The 21,901-nt window shown below is 44.6% G+C and overlaps 4 protein-coding genes across 8 annotated transcripts; 2 read left to right on the forward strand and 2 right to left on the reverse strand.

The window, feature by feature from the left end:
- Positions 1 to 1,833: 1,833 nt before the first annotated feature.
- LOC107277028 (SNF2 domain-containing protein CLASSY 4) lies at positions 1,834 to 8,303 on the forward strand. Of its 5 annotated transcripts, none has more exons than XR_010739529.1 (6): positions 1,834 to 4,310; positions 5,234 to 5,386; positions 5,527 to 7,382; positions 7,498 to 7,578; positions 7,703 to 7,854; positions 7,962 to 8,303. XR_010739529.1 is itself a non-coding variant. In XM_066307819.1 (4 exons), exons 1-3 carry the CDS (start codon positions 1,977 to 1,979, stop codon positions 7,357 to 7,359), a joined length of 4,320 nt encoding a protein of 1,439 aa, XP_066163916.1. In that variant the 5' UTR covers positions 1,834 to 1,976; the 3' UTR covers positions 7,360 to 7,382; positions 7,498 to 7,634. The 5 variants fall into 5 exon arrangements, 1 of the variants encoding a protein (XP_066163916.1); XR_010739531.1 differs by having other exon boundaries at positions 7,971 to 8,303; XR_010739528.1 differs by having other exon boundaries at positions 7,501 to 7,578.
- A 384-nt stretch (positions 8,304 to 8,687) lies between these two features.
- LOC4330164 (glutamate dehydrogenase 3, mitochondrial-like) lies at positions 8,688 to 12,052 on the forward strand. The gene is made up of 9 exons (NM_001416796.1): positions 8,688 to 9,524; positions 9,675 to 9,788; positions 9,911 to 10,132; positions 10,236 to 10,310; positions 10,403 to 10,519; positions 10,622 to 10,872; positions 11,409 to 11,484; positions 11,621 to 11,707; positions 11,792 to 12,052. Exons 1-9 carry the CDS (start codon positions 9,417 to 9,419, stop codon positions 11,975 to 11,977), a joined length of 1,236 nt encoding a protein of 411 aa, NP_001403725.1. The 5' UTR covers positions 8,688 to 9,416; the 3' UTR covers positions 11,978 to 12,052.
- A 684-nt stretch (positions 12,053 to 12,736) lies between these two features.
- Positions 12,737 to 15,307, reverse strand: LOC4330165 (U6 snRNA phosphodiesterase). Its single transcript, NM_001416797.1, has 6 exons — positions 14,892 to 15,307; positions 14,718 to 14,801; positions 13,859 to 14,108; positions 13,605 to 13,701; positions 13,387 to 13,452; positions 12,737 to 13,056 (listed from the first exon to the last, which is right to left on the reverse strand). The coding sequence occupies exons 1-6, from the start codon at positions 15,043 to 15,045 to the stop codon at positions 12,862 to 12,864; spliced, it is 846 nt and encodes a 281-aa protein (NP_001403726.1). The 5' UTR covers positions 15,046 to 15,307; the 3' UTR covers positions 12,737 to 12,861.
- Positions 15,308 to 17,693: 2,386 nt separating this feature from the next.
- LOC4330168 (protein ORANGE, chloroplastic) lies at positions 17,694 to 21,049 on the reverse strand. Its single transcript, XM_015767439.3, has 8 exons — positions 20,609 to 21,049; positions 19,959 to 20,073; positions 19,393 to 19,509; positions 19,169 to 19,255; positions 18,995 to 19,071; positions 18,748 to 18,875; positions 18,165 to 18,301; positions 17,694 to 18,045 (listed from the first exon to the last, which is right to left on the reverse strand). Exons 1-8 carry the CDS (start codon positions 20,866 to 20,868, stop codon positions 17,968 to 17,970), a joined length of 999 nt encoding a protein of 332 aa, XP_015622925.1. The 5' UTR covers positions 20,869 to 21,049; the 3' UTR covers positions 17,694 to 17,967.
- Between the last annotated feature and the right edge of the window lie 852 nt (positions 21,050 to 21,901).

Below are 21,901 nucleotides of genomic sequence, written 5' to 3' on the forward strand. Positions count from 1 at the left end.
ATATTATATTATATTATATTGCTTCATGTTTGTTAGACATTATAATATTGTGTTGATGATGGCATGGACTTTAAACTTTTTCAACCATTGTCATAATAATTTTAATTCTATACATATGTTACATAATTGCATAACTATCAATTGTGTTGTTTCAATTGGAGGTGTCCAAATCATAGCAAAGGTCAAAATGTTTCAATTGGGGGTGTCCAAATCATAGCAAAGGTCAAAATGTTTTCTTGGTCGAAATCCATTCTTCGTTCACTCAAAATTGGTCACAAGGATTCAAATATTGATTTATACTATTTTGTTGTTATTTTTCGCGCATGCCACTCGGTATTTCACAGATTTTATTATTTTGCGGAGTTTTGCATTCCTTGCTTTAAACGGTTTTGTAAACCCTGATTTGGTCAGTTCATCTCCATGTTGTGGAAACAATCATTCCTGGATTATAGCTCTTTGGTTTGCTGGGTGAAATCAGCCTTCACAAGTTTGGTTTAGAACAATCCGAAATTCCTAAAAGTCAAACTTTCCAAATCTCTGTGGCTGTGTACAGTCTAAATATTAAATGAATCACCTAACAAAGTTGTACATAATTAGAATCCTAGAATACATGACAAAATAAAGATCAGCCATCATACCTGTACTCAGTAAAGTTCCAGTTGTATATGAAAACGCATAAAAATGCTGGCACTTAGCTTGATCCTTAACACTAGGATTAACTGTTACCGCTACCAACCTCTTTGTTCTTGAAGCCAATGATGATGGCTGGCTCTTTGGCCTGTGTGTCGTCCATGACCAGATAGGAGTAGGAGATGTAGGAGTATCATTCATTGGGCCAGCTAGTACTTTCAGAGGATCTTCATCGGGGAAGGTTGAACTGGCTGCTGAGAGCAGGTACAATAGCAGCCTATAAGCCAACTGCAAACATATTTTAAGAAGATAAATGAGGAAAGAGAAAATCAGCGGGCTACAGATTTGTAGCCAGCTGTAGCACGGACTTTAAGAAGAAGTGTGTGTATGACAGGTGGGACCAGATATTAATAGTGTAATATGTAACTATTATATGAATAAGCTATTAGATTGGCTATAGATGAATTAGAGCTAATAGTTGGCTACGCTATTAAACTTGCTCTGACTGCTGAAGTGCTGAGCACCACCCAACCCCCCCTACGTTGGTTACCTACGAATGACGGTTTGGGGCAAACAGCACATGCATATGTAGGCCCTTTGTAGTTTCTACGTAAAAACTTTTCATTGCGTGTAAATTACGAAACAAATCTTTTAAGCTTAATTGCTTCTTGATTTAACAATATGGTGCTACAGTAAATATTTGCTAATGATAAATTAATTAGGTTTAATAAATTTGTCTCATAGTTTATAGATAGAATATGTTTTGTTATTACTTTACGTTTAATACTTTAAATGTATGTACGTATATCAATATGATACTTTTCAACCCCTCGAACTAAACAGTGCAATAGTGCAGCACGAGTAATAAAAGAGCTTTGGTCTTTTCCAACAAACGCCTCACACATTTTTTTGTCACGGCTGTTTCGTGCGTTCGCCCTCACTGACATCCATCCCCCGATCGACGACGACCCGGGGGAGACCTGACCTGACCTGACCCGACCCTGAACCTGAACCATCGGGCGCTGACTCGTGGGCCCCACCTTCCGTTACTTGCCTTGCACCGGTGAGCGCCCGCGTACTTCCTTCACCGGCGGGGTTCACCCGACGTGTCCATGACGGGTGGGCCCCACGATCCCGACCCCCCCCCCCCCCTCCCTTTTCCCGTTCTGGTATGTCGAAAATGCCTTCCCCACCTATGCGCGCTCCTCCTTCCCGTGCATATCGTAAAACAAACAAAAACCCATCTCCAACGCGGAGCAGAGTAGAACACCGCCCCGAAAAACCCACATCGCTCGCGTCCTCGCGCGGTCGCGCCCCCCGCCGCTTCGCCTGCCGCCGCCGATGAGATGCCCCGCCGGAAGGGGAAGGGGAAGGGGGTCGAGGACGAGGTCGAGGTGTACGAGCCGGCGTCCCCCCCGGAGCGCGTGCTCATCATCCTCGACAGCAGCGAGGACGATCTCGACCTGCAGGAGGTGCGCCGCTCGCTGATGATCACGGGCCGGGGGCGCGCGCGGGCGGCGGAGCGCGTGGGGGAGGAGGCTCCGCGGGGTTCTGGGCGGCGCGCGGCGCCGGTGGTTGCTAGCCGGCGGAGACGGAGACGGTCGCGGTCGCGGTCGCGGAGCCCCCGCGCCGCCCGCCCGCGCGCGGAGTCCTCGCGGCGGCCTACGGCCCGCCGTGCCCGTGCCCGTGCACGTAGCCCCTCGCTAGAGATCATCGACGTCGACAGCGGGAGCGACAGGGGCGTGGTGCGCGTCAAGGAGGAGCCGCGTTCCGGAAGCGACTCGGACTACAATGGTGCGAGAGGTCGTGCGCGTGCGCGGGCGCGGGCGCCGGTCGCCGCCACCGCCGCGAAGAAGAAGAAGAGGAAACGAGGAAAGGAAGCTCCAAGCAGAGCCCAGGAGAGCCGGGAGGTTGTCCGCGTCAAGGAGGAGCCGAATTCCGACGGTAATGGTGCGGGAGGTCGTGCGCGTGCGCGCTCGCCGGTCGCCGCCGCCGCGAAGCAGAGGAAGCGAGGAGGAAGAGAAGCCCCAAGCAGAGCCCAGGAGAGCCGTGTGCCCGTTCAAATCAAGGAGGAGCCGTATTCCGGGAGCGATTCCGACGGCAATGTGGCCGGTGGCCGTGCGGTCGTGCCGGCCGCCGACGCGAAGCAGGGGAAACGGGGAAAGAAAACCCCAAGCAGAGGCAAAGGGCGGCGGGTGGTTGTTCGCGAGACTTCCACACCCGCTGCTCCGTCCAATGGTGCTCCCTCCGTCGGCAGGGGAAAAGGTAGAGGGCCTGGGAGAGGTCGCCAGAGAAGCAAGGGCGCTGTTCGTGGTCGCGCTACTCCGGTGAACCGGGTGAGCACGGGTGTTGGTTCGAGAACTCGGTCACGCTTGGCAGAGCAGGGGAGAGCTTTTGCACAAGAGGAAGAAGAACAAGTGGAGGAACGAGAGGAGGAGGAGGAAGAAGAAGAGCAGGGGAGAGCTTTTGCACAAGTGAAGGAAGAACAAGTGGAGGAACAAGAGGAGGACGAAGAAGAAGGTGAGGAGGAGATGGAGATGGAGGTGGAGGTGGAGGTTCGTTCAGATGACAACGATCATGGCAATGGTGGAATCAGGGGAGAAGGTGGAGGTACGGACGATGTTGCGGAGATAGAGGAGGAGGAATTGGGTACGGATGAAGATGAAACCAGTGATGATAGCGATGAGAACTTCAGCGATGAGGAAGGGGATGAAGAGGAATTGGAGGAGGAGGAGGAGGAGGAGGAGGAAGAAGAAGATGATGATGATGATGACGAGGAGGAGGAGGAACCGGGTGATGCACCTGATCAACCGGGTGAGGCCGGTGAGGAATCTCCTCCCCGATCAAGAATCATGGCAATGCCGCTGATGGGAAAGAGGATGTTTGAGGGATTTAGTTTTCTACAACAGGTGGACACCTCGACTGGCAGGGATATCAGAGCTCGCACACGATCAAATTTCAAACGCAAGAAACTCCTGGACAAGAAACTGCTCAAGCGTGGGACGTTCGCGAAGCCTTATTGTATCGATGTGTCTAGCTCGGGGTCGGAGGAGGATGTGCCACAGCCGGAGCAGTCGGCGTACGGTGGGGATTGTGCGGATGACGATGGCGGCAGCGATGGCAATGAGGAGCATAGAGCTGTGAAGAGGAGGAAATTGAACAGGAGGCAAAGTGCCCATAGTGATAGCGAGGAGGATACAACATTTGTATGTGATGTCAAGGAAGGATCAGGTTCTAGGAGGGTACAAGAAGGAGCACCTCGTAGGCAGGTTAAGAAGGAGGGTTCCAACAAGAAAAAGGATGGCTCCACTCCACAATGCGTCAGAAACAATGGACCAAAAGTTGGGAGACAAACAAATGGGCTCAATGGACAGGGTGGTGTATCCTTCAAGAGAAATGTAAAGATTGCTCAGAGGAGGAAGCGCAGGCAAGCAACGGCAGACCAAGAAAAGTATGGTCATTTGCTCGACCCCATGTTTAATGAAATAGAGAGCAACCAATATGAGCCTGTTCCTGAAGAGCAAATTGACAGGAGATTGCCCCTGGTATTCGCATTTGGGGATGACGATAAGCTGGAAGAGAAATCCAAACATGACAAGTTACAGGATGAAGATGAACTGTGGAAAGAATTTGATTTTGCTTTGGAATCCATAAATGTTTGTTCTCACAACTGCGAGGAGGTACATCGTGCTCTCTGCTACGCAAATATAGTTAGAATTATACTTATTATCTAAAATGATAATTCTAATTATGTCAATAGAAGTGCGCTATCAGCCCTGACTTTTGTGTTTCTTGAATGGCTTTAATGTGAGGTTTATTATTTAATCAGGAATAATAGCTAGGATGGATTCTATATATATCTTATATAAGCCAAGTAAATGTGTCTAATGACTAGTTTTGGATTCTGAAACTATTATTGAAATTAAATCAGCCTGCTCCAAACCTGACTATTGATCATTAATTTATAGAACAATAAACTGTTTTGTCTTTTGTGTATGAATAGATATTTATGTACATAAAAATTCAAAACAAAGAGTAATTAAGAAACAAAAGGTTTGTTTGCATAAGAATATATATGTATGGCGCAGTCGCAGTCCCATTTTTCTTGCTTTGTTTCCCTTTCTAAGTGCAACTGCTTACTTGCACCATTGTAAATATTGCTGCCTTTTCTTAATATAACACCAGCAATTGCTTGCTCGGTTTCAAAAAAAAAGAAAAAAGAAAGAATATATATTTAAAAAGAAAGTTAGTCTTGCTGCCTCACAAGATTATTCATAGCTGTAGTATCATTTAATTTGTAGTAAAATTTTATATGCATATAAGTATGCAAAATAAATGCATCATCAATAGCCCTTGCTAATACACGAGTTAGCTTAATGTTCTTTGTGGATATCCATCAGCCTCAGGAAGTGGTTGTCAGAATAAGTTTGTAAAGCCTCCCTATAGGGAGGTCTGAGTTGCCTTGTTTGTCCTCTCAGCATGTTAGGACAAACATTAACTTTTGTATGCATTCAAATGTAAACCTCTTTTGGAAATTCTGTGTTTTTTTATCTCCAGTAAAAAAATCTAAATACAAAAGTGATGCTCATATCGTTGTTTTCAGGGTGAAAAGGAAGATGAGCAAGAAATCCCTGCGGACAAAGCAGCTTCATGCATCCAAGGGAAGCATGAGCTCATTATTGATGAGCAAATAGGACTTCGATGCAAGCACTGCAACTTTGTTGATCTTGAAATCAGATTCGTACTTCCCTCCATGGTAAGCTACTACCGTACACTCCAACATGTTTCCCAAAGACCTTATACTTCACCTGACTGATGCTTTTGCCTTTCTTCTGATTAATCATCTATTATCTTGCAAAAAATTATATATGTTTTCTTTTTTTTCTCATTCAATAGGTAAAGTCCTGTACTGAAAGGGACATGAGAAAAGATCACGAGTTAGACTTGTTTTTTGATGATATCCTAACATCAGCGGGATATGAAGGACCACGTGATTTTGGTGGTAAAAAGACTGGCCTGGTTTGGGATCTAGTTCCTGGGGTCCGGGAGGACATGTTCCCGCACCAGCAAGAAGGTTTTGAGTTCATGTGGAGAAAACTAGCAGGGGGGACTTCAATTGAACAGCTGAGGAACAATGCAAACACTATTGAAGGTGGCTGTGTGATTTCTCATGCACCAGGGACAGGGAAGACCAGACTAGCAATCACATTTGTTCAATCCTACTTTGCGTTTTTTCCCGAGTGCTGTCCAGTGATAATTGCTCCCAGAGGGATGCTTGCTACATGGGAACAGGAGTTCAGAAAATGGAAGGTGAAGGTCCCTTTTCATGTATTGAACTCCAAGGAGATTAACTGGAAAGAAGACAGGACCATCAAACAGCTGGCTATCATGGATGAAAATTTGGCCCAAAGTTTGGCTAGAAACAAATTGGATCACAAATTTAGGCGAAAGTTGAAGTTGGCATCATGGCGTAAAGGGAGCAGTATAATTGGTGTGAGCTATACGCTTTTCAGGAAACTAGCGAACCAGAGCAGCATGGATGGGAACATGGTGAGGAATCTGCTCCTTGAGATGCCCGACTTGTTGGTCCTTGATGAAGGGCACACACCAAGGAACAAGAAAAGTCTCATATGGAAGGTTCTTGAAGAAGTTCGCACCAAAAAGCGAATAATTCTATCTGGTACTCCATTTCAGAATAGCTTTCTTGAGCTCTCTAATGTCCTGTACCTGATTAGACCAAAGTTTGCAAGACACTTCGCTTCTAAAAGTTTCAAGAAAATAGGCCTTGAGGATTACTGGACATCCTTGACACTGAATAACATAACAGAGAAAAAGATAGATGAAATCCGGCAAATACTCGATCCAATTGTGCACATCCATAACGGTGACATTCTTCAAAAGTCTCTTCCAGGATTGAGAGAATCAGTTGTGATTCTGAATCCTCTTCCTCATCAAAAGGAAATCATCACAGCAATGGAGAACACAGTGACAATGGGGACTCTTGATGCAGAATACAAGATCTCCCTTGCATCTATACACCCGTTCCTCGTCACATGTGCAAAACTGTCGGAAAAAGAAACATCTTCTGTGGATGTCTCTTTGCTGAAGAGCTTACGGCCAAACCCGTGCGTAGGAGTCAAAACAAAATTTGTTTTGGAAATTGTCCGTTTGTGTGAAGCCATGAAAGAGCGAGTACTTGTTTTCAGTCAATATCTTGAACCACTATCTCTGATCATGGACCAACTTAGTAAAATGTTCAATTGGATAGAAGGTGAGGAGATCCTACTGATGAGTGGAAATGTCCTTGTTCAAAATCGAGAAGCTTTGATGGAGGCCTTCAATGACATGAAAAGCAATGCCAAGGTAATGCTTGCATCAACGAAGGCATGCTGTGAAGGCATTACACTTATCGGGGCATCACGTGTGGTTCTCCTTGATGTTGTATGGAACCCTTCAGTTGGAAGGCAGGCGATTGGCCGAGCTTATAGAATTGGTCAAGAGAAGATTGTGTATACATACAATCTAATCACAGAAGGGACAAAGGAGAAGGACAAATATGATAGGCAAGCTAAGAAGGATCATATGTCCAAACTGCTATTTTCAAAAGAACCCCATGCTGCAGGATTCAACTTGTCTCAAGAAGTGATATTCAATGACAAGATATTGGAAGCAATGACATCACATAGGGAGCTCAAAGACATGTTTGTGAAGATTCTCCATTCTCACTAACAGTAAACTTACAGCTAAATCTGGTAATTTGATTCTTATGAGACTAAAATGCAATTTGATTCTTTTGAGATTAAAATGTCAGTTTGATTCATCTAAGACTAAACTTTGTTGTCCTTTTTTATGTTGTTTGCGGAAAAGTAGGCATGCGGACTCAAGTTTCATCCATATCTGATTTTTTTGGCTTCTCAAGAAGAAAATCACCTGAATTTTTGGAGGATGGTAAGCTCAGGAATGTTGATGTGAATAAATTATTCACTGTCAGGCTATGCGACTGATATTGAAGTGTTGATTGCTCAAATGTTGAAACTGGGATTAATTGCTACCATGTTTTGTGGTGATCTAGGCACCGTTAGAACTGTAGCGATGGAAGCATGAAGATGTGCCTTATTTTTTATGTCCCTATGTCCTGACCGAAGATTCTCGGTTCATACTTCATACTATGTACGATCTTGTAACTGAGCCTTACGGTTTTTGTAGGGAGGTTGCATATCCTTGGTAAGTATATGGAAAGGCACATCGGTATATAAGTTACTAGTTGATCAGCATCTATATCCTAACTGGAAATTACGTATACAAGTTACTTATGTGTTTTCTTAATTTAGGGAATGCAGCGCTGCTTCTTATCTGTGGAGAGGAAAATGTGTCTGCACCGCCATACTGTGCTGCCTGGAATTTTGCTCAGCTATAGATGCTCAAAGGACTGAATAGAAATTGTAGAAAAACCTGCAAGGCCTGAGAATAGGGGAATTTTTTTTAATTGCTTAGAGTTCCAGGGCTTCCTTGAGTTCCTAGGCCAGATGCACGAATGGATGACCCTGAAGCTCGTATACTGAACCATGAGATGATCTGTTCTTGAGCTGCACAATGGCACAATGGATGGTTGACATTTGGTTGTACTGCTTTTACAAATACCCAGTTGGCGATTGTTTTGTCTGCTTCTTCTACATTCTGGTTGCAGTACTAGTCCTCATTTGACTAACTAGCTCTGTGCTTTGCGAAATCCATTGACGTTTCAGTGTCCTGGGTATTTGGGAGATCGCGTCTCAGGCTAGTTGCAGCCAGGGTTTCCCAAACCGCCAGTGCCGGGGTTACCACGCCCCGGCGGTAAGCACGGTTACCGCGCGGTAACCGCGGTAACCGCGAAAAACCGTGCAAAATTTATCAAAAAATCAAATTATTTTTAAAATTTATTTGAATATAAGGAGGTTACCGTGGTATTTATATTACCGTACCCCGCGGTAAGCCCGGTAACCGCGCGGTTACCGGCGGTAAGGTAAACGCTGGTTGCAGCTACCACCGTTCAACCATGCAATCACACGTTGGTGAGCTTCACGTTTTAGCTTGTGTTTGCACGGTGCAAAGCCTGGAAATTTTGTGACAACTGAGAACTGAGAGAACAGACGTTCAAAGGTCCATGCTTTCAAAACGCTTCTTTTTTCAACCGAGACGCCGGTCCAAGACCTCTAAGCTCTGCGCTGAGCAAAAAACACTTTGGCTACTTGATTAAAAACGTGTCCGAAAACAGTTTAGTGCCTTCTCGATATCGTGCAGAACTGCAGATCCAATTGGAAATCCCCGGGACTTGTTACGTGCTTTGTGCCTCCACAGATGTCCTGCTTGTGTAACGTCGAGAATTCTTGACTCGTACTAGTATATGACTCGAGCAGTTCGATCCACCAGCCAACTGAACTGAAGAAAATAATGCAGAAAGATAGCATCAAAACACCCTTTCTTCTTCGACAAACTCTCTACTTTCAACGATTCCCTTGCAGAATAACTTTCTTGATGAATAATTCTATTAGGCTCTAACCAGCGGTGCAATGCCGTGTCACCGAGCCTAATAGAGTTCCTGTTTGTATTCTCGAAAGAGTTCCTGTTTGTTCCCGGCACGCTTTCAAAGTCACTCAGCTATTAATGCCTTCGGATTCCAGAGATGAAAATCACGCCTTTGGTTCGCCAAATTTCCGTCTCGTGAGCTTCTCGTCGTTCTTGTGCTTGTTTTCCGTCGAATCCTCGTGCAATTCTGTGAGAAAAAGAGGGCGATCTCCGGTGCTGCCATGAACGCGCTAGCCGCCACCAGCCGCAACTTCCGGCAGGCGGCGAGGCTACTCGGCCTCGACTCCAAACTCCAGAAGAGCCTTCTGATCCCTCTCCGCGAGATCAAGGTACCCGATTCCCTGCTTGCATTGCATAGATTGATTGATAGATGCTCTGTGTGATTTGTGTGATTTCCTGCTTCTCTGTTTCTCGCAATTTGATGCTTGATTCAGTGGTTCACATCGGCTTCACTGAACCATTGGCATTTGTGTGTTCAGGTTGAATGCACCATCCCCAAAGACGATGGCACCTTGGCGACGTTTGTTGGGTTCAGAGTGCAGCATGACAATTCCCGTGGCCCGATGAAAGGCGGCATCAGGTATCACCCTGAGGTGAGGAGATGATGTTTTTCTGCCAATTCCTTTAGAAACTACAAAATTTCTTGCGTTCCAAAAGAGTAGGTCTTTAGAAGGATCGATTAGTATTGTAACCATCAAGGTTTCTCCCTGGACAGGTTGACCCAGATGAAGTGAATGCACTTGCTCAGCTGATGACATGGAAGACTGCTGTTGCTGCTGTGCCTTATGGTGGAGCAAAGGGAGGCATTGGGTGCACTCCTGGTGAACTGAGTAGAAGTGAACTTGAGCGTTTAACGCGCGTGTTTACCCAGAAAATTCATGACCTCATTGGGATCAATACAGATGTTCCAGCCCCTGACATGGGAACAAATGCACAGGTGAGTCATCCAATTCCATCTGCCTTATAATTTATCATCTGCTGTCTTCATACTCTGCTTCTTCTTTACATGTTTCTGAAAATTTTATTTTCAACTGTCACAGACCATGGCATGGATACTAGATGAATACTCAAAGTTCCATGGCCACTCCCCAGCTGTTGTCACGGGAAAGCCAATTGTGAGTTTACATGAGTCATGAAAAACCTATTTCATCTAGACAAACTCTTCATATTTTATCATTAACTTTACTTATTGTCTTATTTGATATAGGATCTTGGAGGATCCTTAGGAAGAGATGCTGCGACTGGCCGCGGTGTTATGTATGCTACTGAGGCTTTATTGACTGAATACAGCGAGTCAATTTCAGGATCAACCTTTGTTATCCAGGTAACAATGACAACATTATTGATTGACTTAACAATATGTTAATATTAGGATGCCAAAAATTGTATAACTTTGTACTTGATCAACTACTAATCTTTTCTGCAGGGTTTGGGGAATGTTGGTTCTTGGGCAGCCAAGCTCATCCATCAGAAAGGTGGCAAGATAGTTGCAGTTGGAGATGTAACAGGTGCAATCAGAAATAAATCCGGGATAGACATACCTGCTCTCTTGAAGCACAGGAGCGAGGGTGGATCTTTGGAGGACTTCTACGGTGCAGAAGTTATGGACGCTGCAGAGCTGCTTGTGCATGAATGTGATGTTCTCGTCCCGTGCGCCTTGGGTGGTGTTCTCAACAGGTAAGAACGGCGCATTGCTGCATTTGATAAAAGAATCTCGTATTATGGTAATTTGATTGATGTTTTTGCTACATTTTCACCTGGTTTCCAATATCTCATTATTAGGCCGTAGTGTTTCCAAAGAAATATGTAGTACAAATTTCATATGTAGCGCAAACCTAAAAACTAACGTAGGATCCAATTAAAAATAAACCGTCTAAGATATCCTGAGTAAAGCATTTACTCCCAATAAAACTTTTTACTTATTATTAAATCTGAGAGTAAAAGTTTTACTCGGGGTGATGAGGACAAATCTTAGACGTCAGTTTTTTTTTATCCTATGGTAGTTTCTAGGTTTGTAAACTGCAAATGAGATTTGCTTTATATTTTCCTGTGTTTCCATTCATATAAATATTGGCACCTTGGTATTTGGTAGTGTGTGCGGTGTCATGATACCAAAAATTGTTAGCTGTGTATTGTGGAGTTTTCTGTTTTAGTTTTCTACCTTAGTCTAGCTGCATGTTGCAGAATTGCTAATTCACATGAGTTATCTGCAGAGAAAATGCAGCTGAAGTGAAGGCCAGATTCATAATTGAGGGGGCTAATCATCCCACTGATACAGAAGCTGATGAGGTAAGCTCAAAACCACAATGAGCTCTCTCTCTCTCTCTCTCTCTCTCTCCTTCAAGGAACATGAATATCCTCAAGACATCAAGAATGATAATTTATTTATAATTCTAATCTTTTGAGCTTACTCTCTGCCTTGAAGATACTCGCAAAGAAGGGAGTCATTGTGCTGCCAGATATCTATGCAAATTCAGGCGGCGTGGTCGTCAGCTATTTTGAGTGGGTTCAGGTAATAGAACAGAAGATTTTGTGCCTTCTTTGGATCTTTCCCATGAATCTAATGGCATATGTTTGTGCTACGCCTATGGTGCAGAACATTCAGGGCTTCATGTGGGATGAAGAGAAGGTGAACAGGGAGCTCCAAAAGTACATGAAGAACGCTTTTCAGAACATCAAGGACATGTGCAAATCCCAAAACTGCAACCTTAGGATGGGGGCATTCACTTTGGGGGTTAACCGGGTTGCAAAGGCTACTCTGTTGAGGGGATGGGAGGCATGAGAATCTGTTGAGGAATCACCTCAATTTTGTAATTCAAAATCTTCATTCGGTAATATATTGGCACAATCTGGTACAGTGTTGGTTGTCACTAGATTTTACAAGGAATTCTAACTAAAGGCACCTTTTAGAGCAAGTTTAATAGTATAGCCCACTACTAGCTACAATTCATCTATAGCCAATCTAATAGCCAATTCATACAATAGTTGCTTACTATACACTATTAATATATGGCCCCACCTGTCATACGCACATTGCATCTTGGAGTCCGTGCTGCAGCTGGCTACAAATCTGTAGCTCGCTGCTCTTCTCTCTCATCTTTCATCTCCAATTCATCTAGAGCAGGTACAATAGCAGGCTATTAACCAGCTATAAACATATTTTAATGAGATAAAAGATGAGAGAGGAGCAGCGGGCTACAGATTTGTAGCCAGCTATAGCACGGACTCCAAAATGCAATGTGTGTATGACAGGTGGGACCATATATTAATAGTATATAGTAAGCAACTATTGTATGAACTGGCTATTAGATTGGCTATAGATGAATTGGAGCTAGTAGTGGGCTATACTATTAAAGTTGCTCTTAGAGAGACTTCCTTTTTGTTCTAGATTTTGTTTTACCTCATGCAGTCATTTAATCATTGTGAATTTGTGATCATTTTGGCCATCATTCCTTTCTTGGAATGGAAAGCCTGCACACTATCTTGCTGTACATCAAAAGATATACAACCATTGATCAGAAGCATGCTGGCAAGAAGTTTTAACTCTCAACCAAATGAATAATATTGTAGTTTTTCCAAGTTACTTCCACTCTGTTTTCATGCTCATTTGTATATCTCTGTTGCAACCCCAGAACTCAACGGTCAAGTGCACAAGAAATTTATCTCTCAGTCTGCAAGTTTACAGATATCATACACCTTCTTGCCTATTTTACACACTACATGACTAAACTTGCATCTCAGATTAGATATTTGAGATGTGCCCAGACTGCTCTGAGATTTTTCGATCTCCTTAATTGCTTGTTTCAGTTTGCAGCTAACATCACCCAATGCCCACGCCAGTGATATATGTGGCCGTGGATTCTGCCATAAGTTCAAGACACTAGTTAAATAATTTTGCACAAATGTGGTGATGCTACAGATGATAATGAATTAGTGATACTCTGGGTGGGACACTATAATCATTCTAATCAGCCAGTGACTGATTCTGTCAGACAGATGTTCCAAACCAAACAAAATTATAGTACACTACCGCCCTCCCCTTATATTGCAGCAGTGTATTAGATTTCTGTTTTAGGTTGCAATTATGTTGCTCGCATGTTTTGAAATTAAACCATAAAATATGTGTGATGTGGTACCCATCAAGTAAAATATGCAGAACACCAGCACAAACATTGCTAAAGAATATATTACCTTATAGAATTCAGGAAGCCCATGTAATCGATATACATCATCTACCATCGTTATCTGTTTACTAATCTGCAAAAGTTTAACAAACAGTAAGTTAATAGTGCATTTCATTAATGACATATAAGAACATATATTATATGGTATTTTTATTATCAGACTTAGTAAAAAGATCCATACAATGCCTAAAGATGCTAGGACACTAGGTAGATAGTATTAAGCACCTCTGGCAACCCAGTACTTGTAACTTCTAGCGAAAGAAATGACCGTGTACAATCATCATTGACAAAATGCTCCCATTTGTTGAAGTCCATCCAATACCTGATTAATATATAGTCAATTCTATCAGTGCAAAAAATTATTATACCCAAATAGGTACATAAAGCAAGTATAATCTGTAGACAAGTACACATAGTCTGTCCACTGAAAGGAGTTAAATAGTAAGAACTCAGCAATAAAGGTATAAGAGATGACTAACCGTTGCTGTGAGCGGAACTTTTGCCGAAGCATTGCGACAAGGGACTCAATTTGATGCACCTGAATTGCAACAGTTCTTCCTAAACTTACATGAAACTCCCTGCTCAGAAGCACTTTCTCAAGCTTTTGTTCATCCTTGCACAACTCGGAAAGTGCATAATCTGCATCGATGGCATAGAGATCCGGCACAAAAGACGCGGCTCTTCTCATAACAAGGACCAGGTGTTTCTTTGCATCAGAAGGTATGACAACTGCACGAGAGAGATCTATATGTAAGAGCAAGGGCCTTTCAGGACGTAAAATTTTACATGTCCAACAGTGAGAAAGTGAATCCTTCTACCCGTTTTCTGTTCAATTCAATACAATAAAAAAAGAAACCATGATACTGAACTGAATCAACGGCATTCCCCCTTACACTATATAAATGACAGAATAAGGGAAAATGATGTTACTAAAATTTTGCTATGTTACTAATTCTACAACTTAGGATGATGAACATGCTGAAAAATCAGTTCAGCAACAGCAACATATAGAAAGTGCCCTTCGTCGCTTAATGTTGGCAAGGTGCATGCTTATTTCGGTATATCAGTATATGTACTGTGCAAACATGCAGTAATGTCCTCAGAATGCATCCTGTTTCCTAAGGAAAACCCATGAAACCAGATAGGTAGGGCTAGGCAATAGATCCTACTCCTACACATCTGATCGTGGTGTTAAGCAATATAAGCATGCCTATTCACATGGAAAAGCAACTAACCTTGCGGTAACATGCAACCAGCGATAAACGACCAATAATTTACATTCACCTAAGCACAAACAGATATAGAAAGATCAAGAGAAAAGAAAGAGAGAAAACAGACCAGGGATGTAAACATGTAGCGCATAGTTGCCTTCCACATGTGGGAAGCTCCGGACGCGACTCCCCTGCGCCATTGTCGAGCAATCTGCAAAACTTCAGTAAGAACACATCACCGGGGGGCCTCAGAATAAGAATTGAGGAAAGGCTCAGTACGGTAAAGAAGTATCAATCATGCCTACGAAGTTTGGGGGCTGGAGGAGGTCGAGGGGCGGGGGAGGGAGCAACGCGGAAGGTTCCGGAGGCACCGGGGCGGCTTCGCCCGCGGTAGCCGCCGGAGCATCGCCGTCGGAGTCGGAGTCGGACGCGTAGTTCGCCACGAGCGCATCCATCGCCTCACCACTATCTCAACCGGATCGAGTCAGAGGCCAGAAGGGGCCAATCGGATCCACCGCTGGCCCCGCCTCCGGCCGTCGGAACTCAGTTACCCACTCTTCCCTCTTAGTATGGCGCCGGCGGGCGGCGGCCGGCGGCGCAGGGTGGCCGGGGGCGGCGAGGAGGCGCGCTGCGCTGGTGCGAAAGGCTGCGGGAGCCTGGAGGAAGAAGATGAGTGGGCATGGATACTTGGCGTTGGTGGGCTGGTTCTTATTGGATACGGAAAAAGTACACCAAAGGTCCCTGAACTTGTTATCGGGATAGAAAAACGTCCCCGAACCACAAAACTAGATATGCGTCCCTTAACTATACAAAACCGATCACCCGAGATCTTTTATTGGTTTTGACTTCGGTTTTGGTATACGGCTGAGTCAGCATGAGATCCACGTGAGCCCCACATGTCAACTTGCCGCGTCAACTTCCCCTTTCCCCTCTTCTCTTTCTCTGTTTCTCTGCTTCCTCCCTCCCTCTCGCTCTCTGCTCTCGCAGGGCATCGGGATGCCGGCGCTAGGGCGCGTGCGGCCGGGGTCGTCGGCGGGGAACGGGTTGGCATCGTTGTCGTTGTCGAGGAGGCTGAGGAGGTCGTCGGCCGTGGAGAAGAGGAGGGAGCAGGAACGGCGGCGGGCGCGGGAGTAGCAGCCGCGGTGCGGTGAGGTGGCGGGCGGGATGGCGGAGAAGCCGCATCCGCCGCCGGCGACCCCTCCTTCGTTCTCGACACATCCACCGCCCCCGACAACCCCTCCTCCCAAATCGCCTATGGCCTCACGGTACGCAACACCATGGCGGAGCCAGAGAAGGCGATGGGTTCCCCGGCCGCGAAGGAGCTGGAGAAGACGCCGCCTCCTCCTGCAACTGATGGCCCCAGCGGTGACATTATGCAGCGGCAGTATAAGAAGGACGCCGACGCCACCCATGGCACACTTGTTGGCGACGACGCGGACGAGGCGCGCCGCCTCTTCCTCGCGGACGTGGTGGAGCGACTAGACGCGGTGTGCGCTGAAGAGCTCGAGCATGCAGATCCTTCGGAGCAGAGATTGGGAAGACTGGACTCTGCTCGCGGTTGCCAATGGCGTCACCGCCCGCCGACGCCACCACCCCAGTGATGAGCAGCTCAGTGAACGACGGGGCCTGAGCGGAGGAGAACCCAAGCACTAGTTGACCCTGGCTGACAGTATTGTCATGGGTAGATTAAAGAGGCCCAGTTGAACTTGCACGCGATGATTTGTCTCAGTTCTTCAAGTATCGGTTAATTTGTTCTTGTTATCTGGCTCTAGCATGCTATTATCATGCAAATGGAATGTTTGACACAGGTAGCTGGGAGCTAGAAATGCATGCAGTCACAAGGTCAGATTGATCGATGCAGAGAACATGGGAAGTGTAGGCGAGATCGATTGCGAGTAACGAGCCGTGGGCGGCGCAGTTCATGGGCGTCGTGGGGGAGCTTGCCTGCGGCATCGACACCATCAAGGTGGAGTCGGTGTGGCATCGCGTCCCCACCAATCCGGCGTCCTCGCGGATCCCGCCGTCCCTGCTAGTTCCGGCTGATGGTGCTGCTGCTGCTCCTTACTGTTTGCCTGCAGGTCAAGAGGCTCGAAGCGAGGATCCGCGAGGTGTGCGCCGCCGCTCAGCCCCGCTCGCCGCCTGGCCGTCTGCTCCCTACCCGTCGGCCCAGCCTGCGAGAGAGAGAGAGAGCAGAGAGGGGAGGAAGGGAGAGAGAAGAGGGGAAAGGGGAAGTTGACGTGGCACGCTGACATGTGGGGCCCATGTTGACTCAGCTGCCACGTAGACAAAAACCGGGGTAAAAACCACCAAAAAGACCTCGGGCGACCGGTTTCGTACAGTTCAGGAACCTGTATATCTGATTTTGCGGTTCGAGGACATTTTTTAATGCCGATGACAAGTTCAGGGACCTTCGGTGTACTTTTTCCTATTGGATACTCGACTGTTGCCTCGACGGCCCAACTAGAAGTTAACGAAGAACTCCCATGATTAGTCTTCTTGGCTTATCAGCCGCTACTGCAATTTGAATTTTGAAATTTAAAGCTGATTTTAAAGTTTTTCTATCATAGCTTATTTTTCATCATTGGCTTTTAAATCATAGTTTATTTTTCATCGTTAGATCGCTGAAGAAATATTCCCAGTTTGATCATCACTAAACAAACAGCATACAAGTGAACAACGCAACATTCATCATTCTTAAATTAATACTCGCGATCAAAGTGCTACGTCGCTTCATGTCCCGTGAAATACATCAAATTTTAAATATTGCACGGAATTGCACCAATATAAATTAATTTTAATTGGTTACATGCATCGTATTCAATAATATTCATTTATTTACTCTTTGCACAAATAAATAAGAAGGCACTTGCACCAAATAAACAGACACTGATCATTTTGAAAAGACAAAAAATCTTAGGTGATGCTCAAACGGGATGAAAAGAGCATATAAAAGTTTTACCCATATTTTTTAAGTAGCGGCTTATAATCTTGTTTTCTCCGGTCGCGCATAAACTGTAACTACATTTAGAGCATCATGGGCAGCTAGGCTAAATCATAAAAAATGTGCACCAAGCCAACACATTCGAAGGTCTACAAAAGACCATTGAAAAGCAAGCAAAACGCAGATAAATAATTCGTGGAATTGAACTGTTAGTGTTGGGTGCCATAAACATACTATACAGATACAGTGATACAGCTTTGACAACATACACCTCTGAATTGTCCACTGTTCAATTCAAGCGATTCGCTCCGCACATCACTAAGATGTGAAGTGTTGCCCTATTCGTAAGCCTGGAACCCCAGGCGCGCCTGTCAATACTATTATCTACAAACAGTTTATATAGTGGTACAAGAATTTCTGAACTATGACGTGCATTTTAATCAAACGGATCAATTCGAGGGTCGTGCTCACTTGCCATTGCCATCCCCGTGCAGAGACATGTTGGACACATCACCTGCAAACATTTTGTTTGAAATCAGGGCTGTTTTTCAATCCAAAATAGCAAGTGGAAATATGCGTATATTATTTGAATGACATTGTTGTTGGGAATCATTGTGCAAAAGGCTGATTTACCTTTCCTGCGCCTGAACAATTTGGGCACCTCTCTGTTCTTGGCGTAGATAAAGGCTGATCACCATCGCTGAATGTTGAAACCGGTTCAGTAAGCACCAGAGTTCCGGTACTTGAACAGCGAGCACAGGCCAGGTATCCTACAAGCCACAACTGTCAGTACCCTAGCAAAGCTGTAGTTTAAACAATTAAACCTATAGCAATTGAGCAACTATAAGAAAATTTTCTTAGAGGGGATAGATTTTTTGGTAACAGGTCCATAAAAACAAGCTTAATAACTAGGCACTAACAAATTAGACGCATTATACAGCATTACAAGCTATCAGACCTTTGAATTCATTCTGAGATTTTTTGATTCTTGTGAGCATCTTTGGACTGAGCTAACACTAGTATAGCATTCTTACATTGAAGTACTAAACTTTTTCTTTACATAATGGAGAGATTTTACTAAAGCACAAATTGTACTGCATTGAAGTACTGAACTGCGCTGCCAAAAGTCCAAAACACAACAGCAAGTGCAAATCTTAGATATTTATTCATATTTTATGGGTACGAGGATTGAAGCAGCATTGGAAGAAATAAGTACCAGTTCCTAAACAATATTTGCACCGCTTATGCTCCTGCTGTTTGACATTGTTGATCTCAACAACCATTAGAGCGGAGATAACTCCAACTGCTCCACCTGAGAACGATGCCACAATAGGATCTACCTGACTGTACAGATAGAAAAATCATGAAAAGGATCAGCACACGGTATCTCAGAACTTCCCTGGTATCAAGAACTGGTTAAAAGATGTTCACTACACCAATAGAACATGGAATAGTTGTAATACCTCAGTTGCATCGGCAAATGGACACTGCGGATGAAGTCTGCATAAGATGTTCCTCCCACACCGAGTTTAAGTTCCAGCTGCAAGAAAAGTACAATAAATTGTTAAACATCCACTGGATATTGATGGAATCAATAATGATAAAAATGGTGACAAGGACTAGACAGTGTAACTTACAATTGGTGCAAGAAATCCACCGAAAACCATTATCCCAGCAATCAAAGTGAAACACGTAGCATAGTAGATTTTGAGATTAGCTGCACTCTGTTTAAAGCAAGAGAACCATTAGTAATGAGCTGATTTGGAACTTCAAATTCAACAAGTAATATCAATAGCATATATACACTCCTTAAATATGAACCATGTGAGATGGTGCTGGATGTAGAAGTATATATACTTACCAGGGGAGGCAAGAATGGAATGAATGATGGAAAATCAGGAAGTTCCCCTTCAGGCACATCAACTGAGATCCCAAGTTCAACATTCTTTATTCTTTGTTGTATTCTCAACCTGCGAATCTACGTACACGAAAATAGAAAAATAAGGATACAGCACAAAACACATCTGACACTGCACAGAAGAACTTTAGAAGGTATAACAAACTGAAAGCAATCTAAAGTACATGCAGAAAGAAGATGTGCCAGATTTATTCAAAAGGATTAACGGGTGTTTCCAGTTCTCTGATGATTTGCAACACACCTGTTTAATATCACAATATCTAGAATAAAGATTAACTAACAACGGCGCAAGCTGTGAAATCATTGCGTAAACAATCTAAAAGTACTATGTAATAGCTCAGAGGATTGCCATCTCCACGTTAGTTGAACTCATATGCTGATTACCAAGCAAGGACTACACATTATCTTCTGTATTTTAACTATTTGTGAGGGATAATCAGATCATACCAAGCTTACACTATTGCCATTTAATGAAAAACAGTAACATAGAAAAAACAAAGTCGACATACCTCCTCCATATGCAAGAAGATCTTGTTCCGGCGGCTCCTAATATTATCCTGAATCTCCTGCAAGTCCAGCTTTTCAAAATCCTGGACTGTCTCAGGCCCTTCAATGATACAAAACCTGAGAACAAGCCGGGCATGACTCAACATGAGCTCCGTGCAATACAACACCAAACCAAAATGTTATCATCTCTAAAGGTCCAAAACGACAGAGTTCGGGACCAACGTTTTGTCAGCTAGATCCACCTAACGTGTTCAGTCGTACTCCAGCACCAACACGGAAGGAGCCAAGCAAAGGCTACAAAAACTACTTGAATTTTTATCGTCTAGATCCGGCATGTTCAGACATCCTCCATCAACAGCGAAGCTGAGGCAAGCATATCATATATATATATAGCTACCCTGGTACTCGGTTTTTTATCAGCAAGATCCACCATATTCAGACAAACTCTATCAACAGAGAATTCGTCCCAACCATGAAGCATATGCTAAATCTATTCGAATTATTTCTCCCCTCAATCCCCTGTATGCTGGTCAACACAGTACTGAGCGTATATTGGGGGGTCAAGCTCAAGAACACTCAGCCATCCAGCGTGATTGACCCACGACCAACCCCCCAAAAAAAAACACCTACTGATCGTAGAAAAAGCATTTACCCCGGGGAGCCGGCGGCCTGCTCATCACCAGAGCCGAACGACGCTGCTGCAGGCGTCGGAGGCGGCGAGGACGACGACGACGACGACGGCAGGTCGGGGGATCCGCCCGACGCGGCGGCGGAGGACGCGACCCGCCACCTGCGCGCCGGCAGCGGCGGCCGCAGCCGGTCAGCGTAGGCCCCCGGCCGCGGCGACGGCCGGAGCCGCCCCCCGGGGCCGCCGAGGCCGCTGCAGGCCAGCATGCGGGCCGAGCAGAGCATCGCCTGCGCCCTGCGGATATGCACGCGCGCGCGGGGAGCTGATGGTGACGGAGGAAGGATGGATAAAATATAGATGGATAGGTTGGATAAAATCGGAGCTGAGCAAGGAAGGAAGGGAGGAAGTGGTGGCTGCCTGAGTTCCTCCGATCGGTGGAGCGGGGAGGAGCAGCGTGGCGGCAGCAAGACAGCAAGTAGTGGAGCTGATGTTTTCTAGGAGTACTAGTTTTTTTTTCTTTTCAAGAAATTGCTGATGGGCACAGAGGAAAAATATCCGATACTAGTGGATTTCTGATGCCGCGCGGTGCGCTGCACAGGGACACGTACGCGCCTACCACCGGCAGGCGGCGCGCCACTAGGGTCTGTTTGGATGCATGTCTGTTTCACTTTGCTACCATTTTCAACCTTATATTTTTTAAAATATTAAAAAAAATAGCTACATTTAGTTTGTTGCTAAATTTTAGTAAGTACATATGAAATCTTACCAAATTTTGTCAACCTTGCCAAAATTTTAGCAATCTTAACAAAAATTTGGCAATGCCAAAACTTCGTAAGGTTGAAAATGGTAGCAAAGTGAACAAGCCCTTAGTTGCCATCAAATCATATGTTTAGACACTAATTAAAAATATTAAACGTAGTATATTGATAAAATCCATTCCATAACTCCGAACTAATTTGCGAGACGAATCTATTGAGCCTAATTAATCCATAATTAGCCTATGTGATGCTATAGTAAACATGTGCTAATTATGGATTAATTAGGCTTAAAAAAATTGTCTCGTGAATTAGCTCTCATTTATGCCATTAGTTTTATTATTATACTATGTTTAATATTTCTAATTAGTGTTAAATATCTGATGTGACATGGACTTAGTCGCTGATCCAAACACCACCGAAACATACGCATTGACCACCTAAGAATGGAGTTAATGTGGGTGGTGTGCAAAACTTACAGATACTAGGTGAAACCCCCCGTGTTGCTGCATGAGTTTAGTATGATAATAATAAAATAATATATAAGATAGCTAAACAATAT

Source organism: Oryza sativa, chromosome 2 (genome assembly GCF_034140825.1).
Source record: "Oryza sativa Japonica Group chromosome 2, ASM3414082v1".
Classification (NCBI taxonomy): domain Eukaryota; kingdom Viridiplantae; phylum Streptophyta; class Magnoliopsida; order Poales; family Poaceae; genus Oryza; species Oryza sativa.

What these genes read in the sequence shown, in the direction of transcription:
- LOC107277028 (XM_066307819.1), top strand. Translation starts at nt 1,977, where the DNA reads ATGCCCCGCCGGAAGGGGAAGGGGAAGGGGGTCGAGGACGAGGTCGAG. An exon ending in GTTCTCACAACTGCGAGGAG is followed by an intron (nt 4,311 to 5,233) that starts GTACATCGTGCT and finishes CGTTGTTTTCAG; the next exon opens with GGTGAAAAGGAAGATGAGCA. An exon ending in GATTCGTACTTCCCTCCATG is followed by an intron (nt 5,387 to 5,526) that starts GTAAGCTACTAC and finishes CTCATTCAATAG; the next exon opens with GTAAAGTCCTGTACTGAAAG.
- LOC4330164 (NM_001416796.1), top strand. Translation starts at nt 9,417, where the DNA reads ATGAACGCGCTAGCCGCCACCAGCCGCAACTTCCGGCAGGCGGCGAGG. An exon ending in TCCCTCTCCGCGAGATCAAG is followed by an intron (nt 9,525 to 9,674) that starts GTACCCGATTCC and finishes TTGTGTGTTCAG; the next exon opens with GTTGAATGCACCATCCCCAA. An exon ending in ACATGGGAACAAATGCACAG is followed by an intron (nt 10,133 to 10,235) that starts GTGAGTCATCCA and finishes CAACTGTCACAG; the next exon opens with ACCATGGCATGGATACTAGA.
- LOC4330165 (NM_001416797.1), bottom strand. Translation starts at nt 15,045, where the DNA reads ATGGATGCGCTCGTGGCGAACTACGCGTCCGACTCCGACTCCGACGGC. An exon ending in CCAGCCCCCAAACTTCGTAG is followed by an intron (nt 14,802 to 14,891) that starts GCATGATTGATA and finishes GAAGTTTTGCAG; the next exon opens with ATTGCTCGACAATGGCGCAG. An exon ending in CAAGTACTGGGTTGCCAGAG is followed by an intron (nt 13,453 to 13,604) that starts GTGCTTAATACT and finishes AAACTTTTGCAG; the next exon opens with ATTAGTAAACAGATAACGAT.
- LOC4330168 (XM_015767439.3), bottom strand. Translation starts at nt 20,868, where the DNA reads ATGCTCTGCTCGGCCCGCATGCTGGCCTGCAGCGGCCTCGGCGGCCCC. An exon ending in TTCCATTCTTGCCTCCCCTG is followed by an intron (nt 19,256 to 19,392) that starts GTAAGTATATAT and finishes TGCTTTAAACAG; the next exon opens with AGTGCAGCTAATCTCAAAAT. An exon ending in CATTTGCCGATGCAACTGAG is followed by an intron (nt 18,876 to 18,994) that starts GTATTACAACTA and finishes CTATCTGTACAG; the next exon opens with TCAGGTAGATCCTATTGTGG.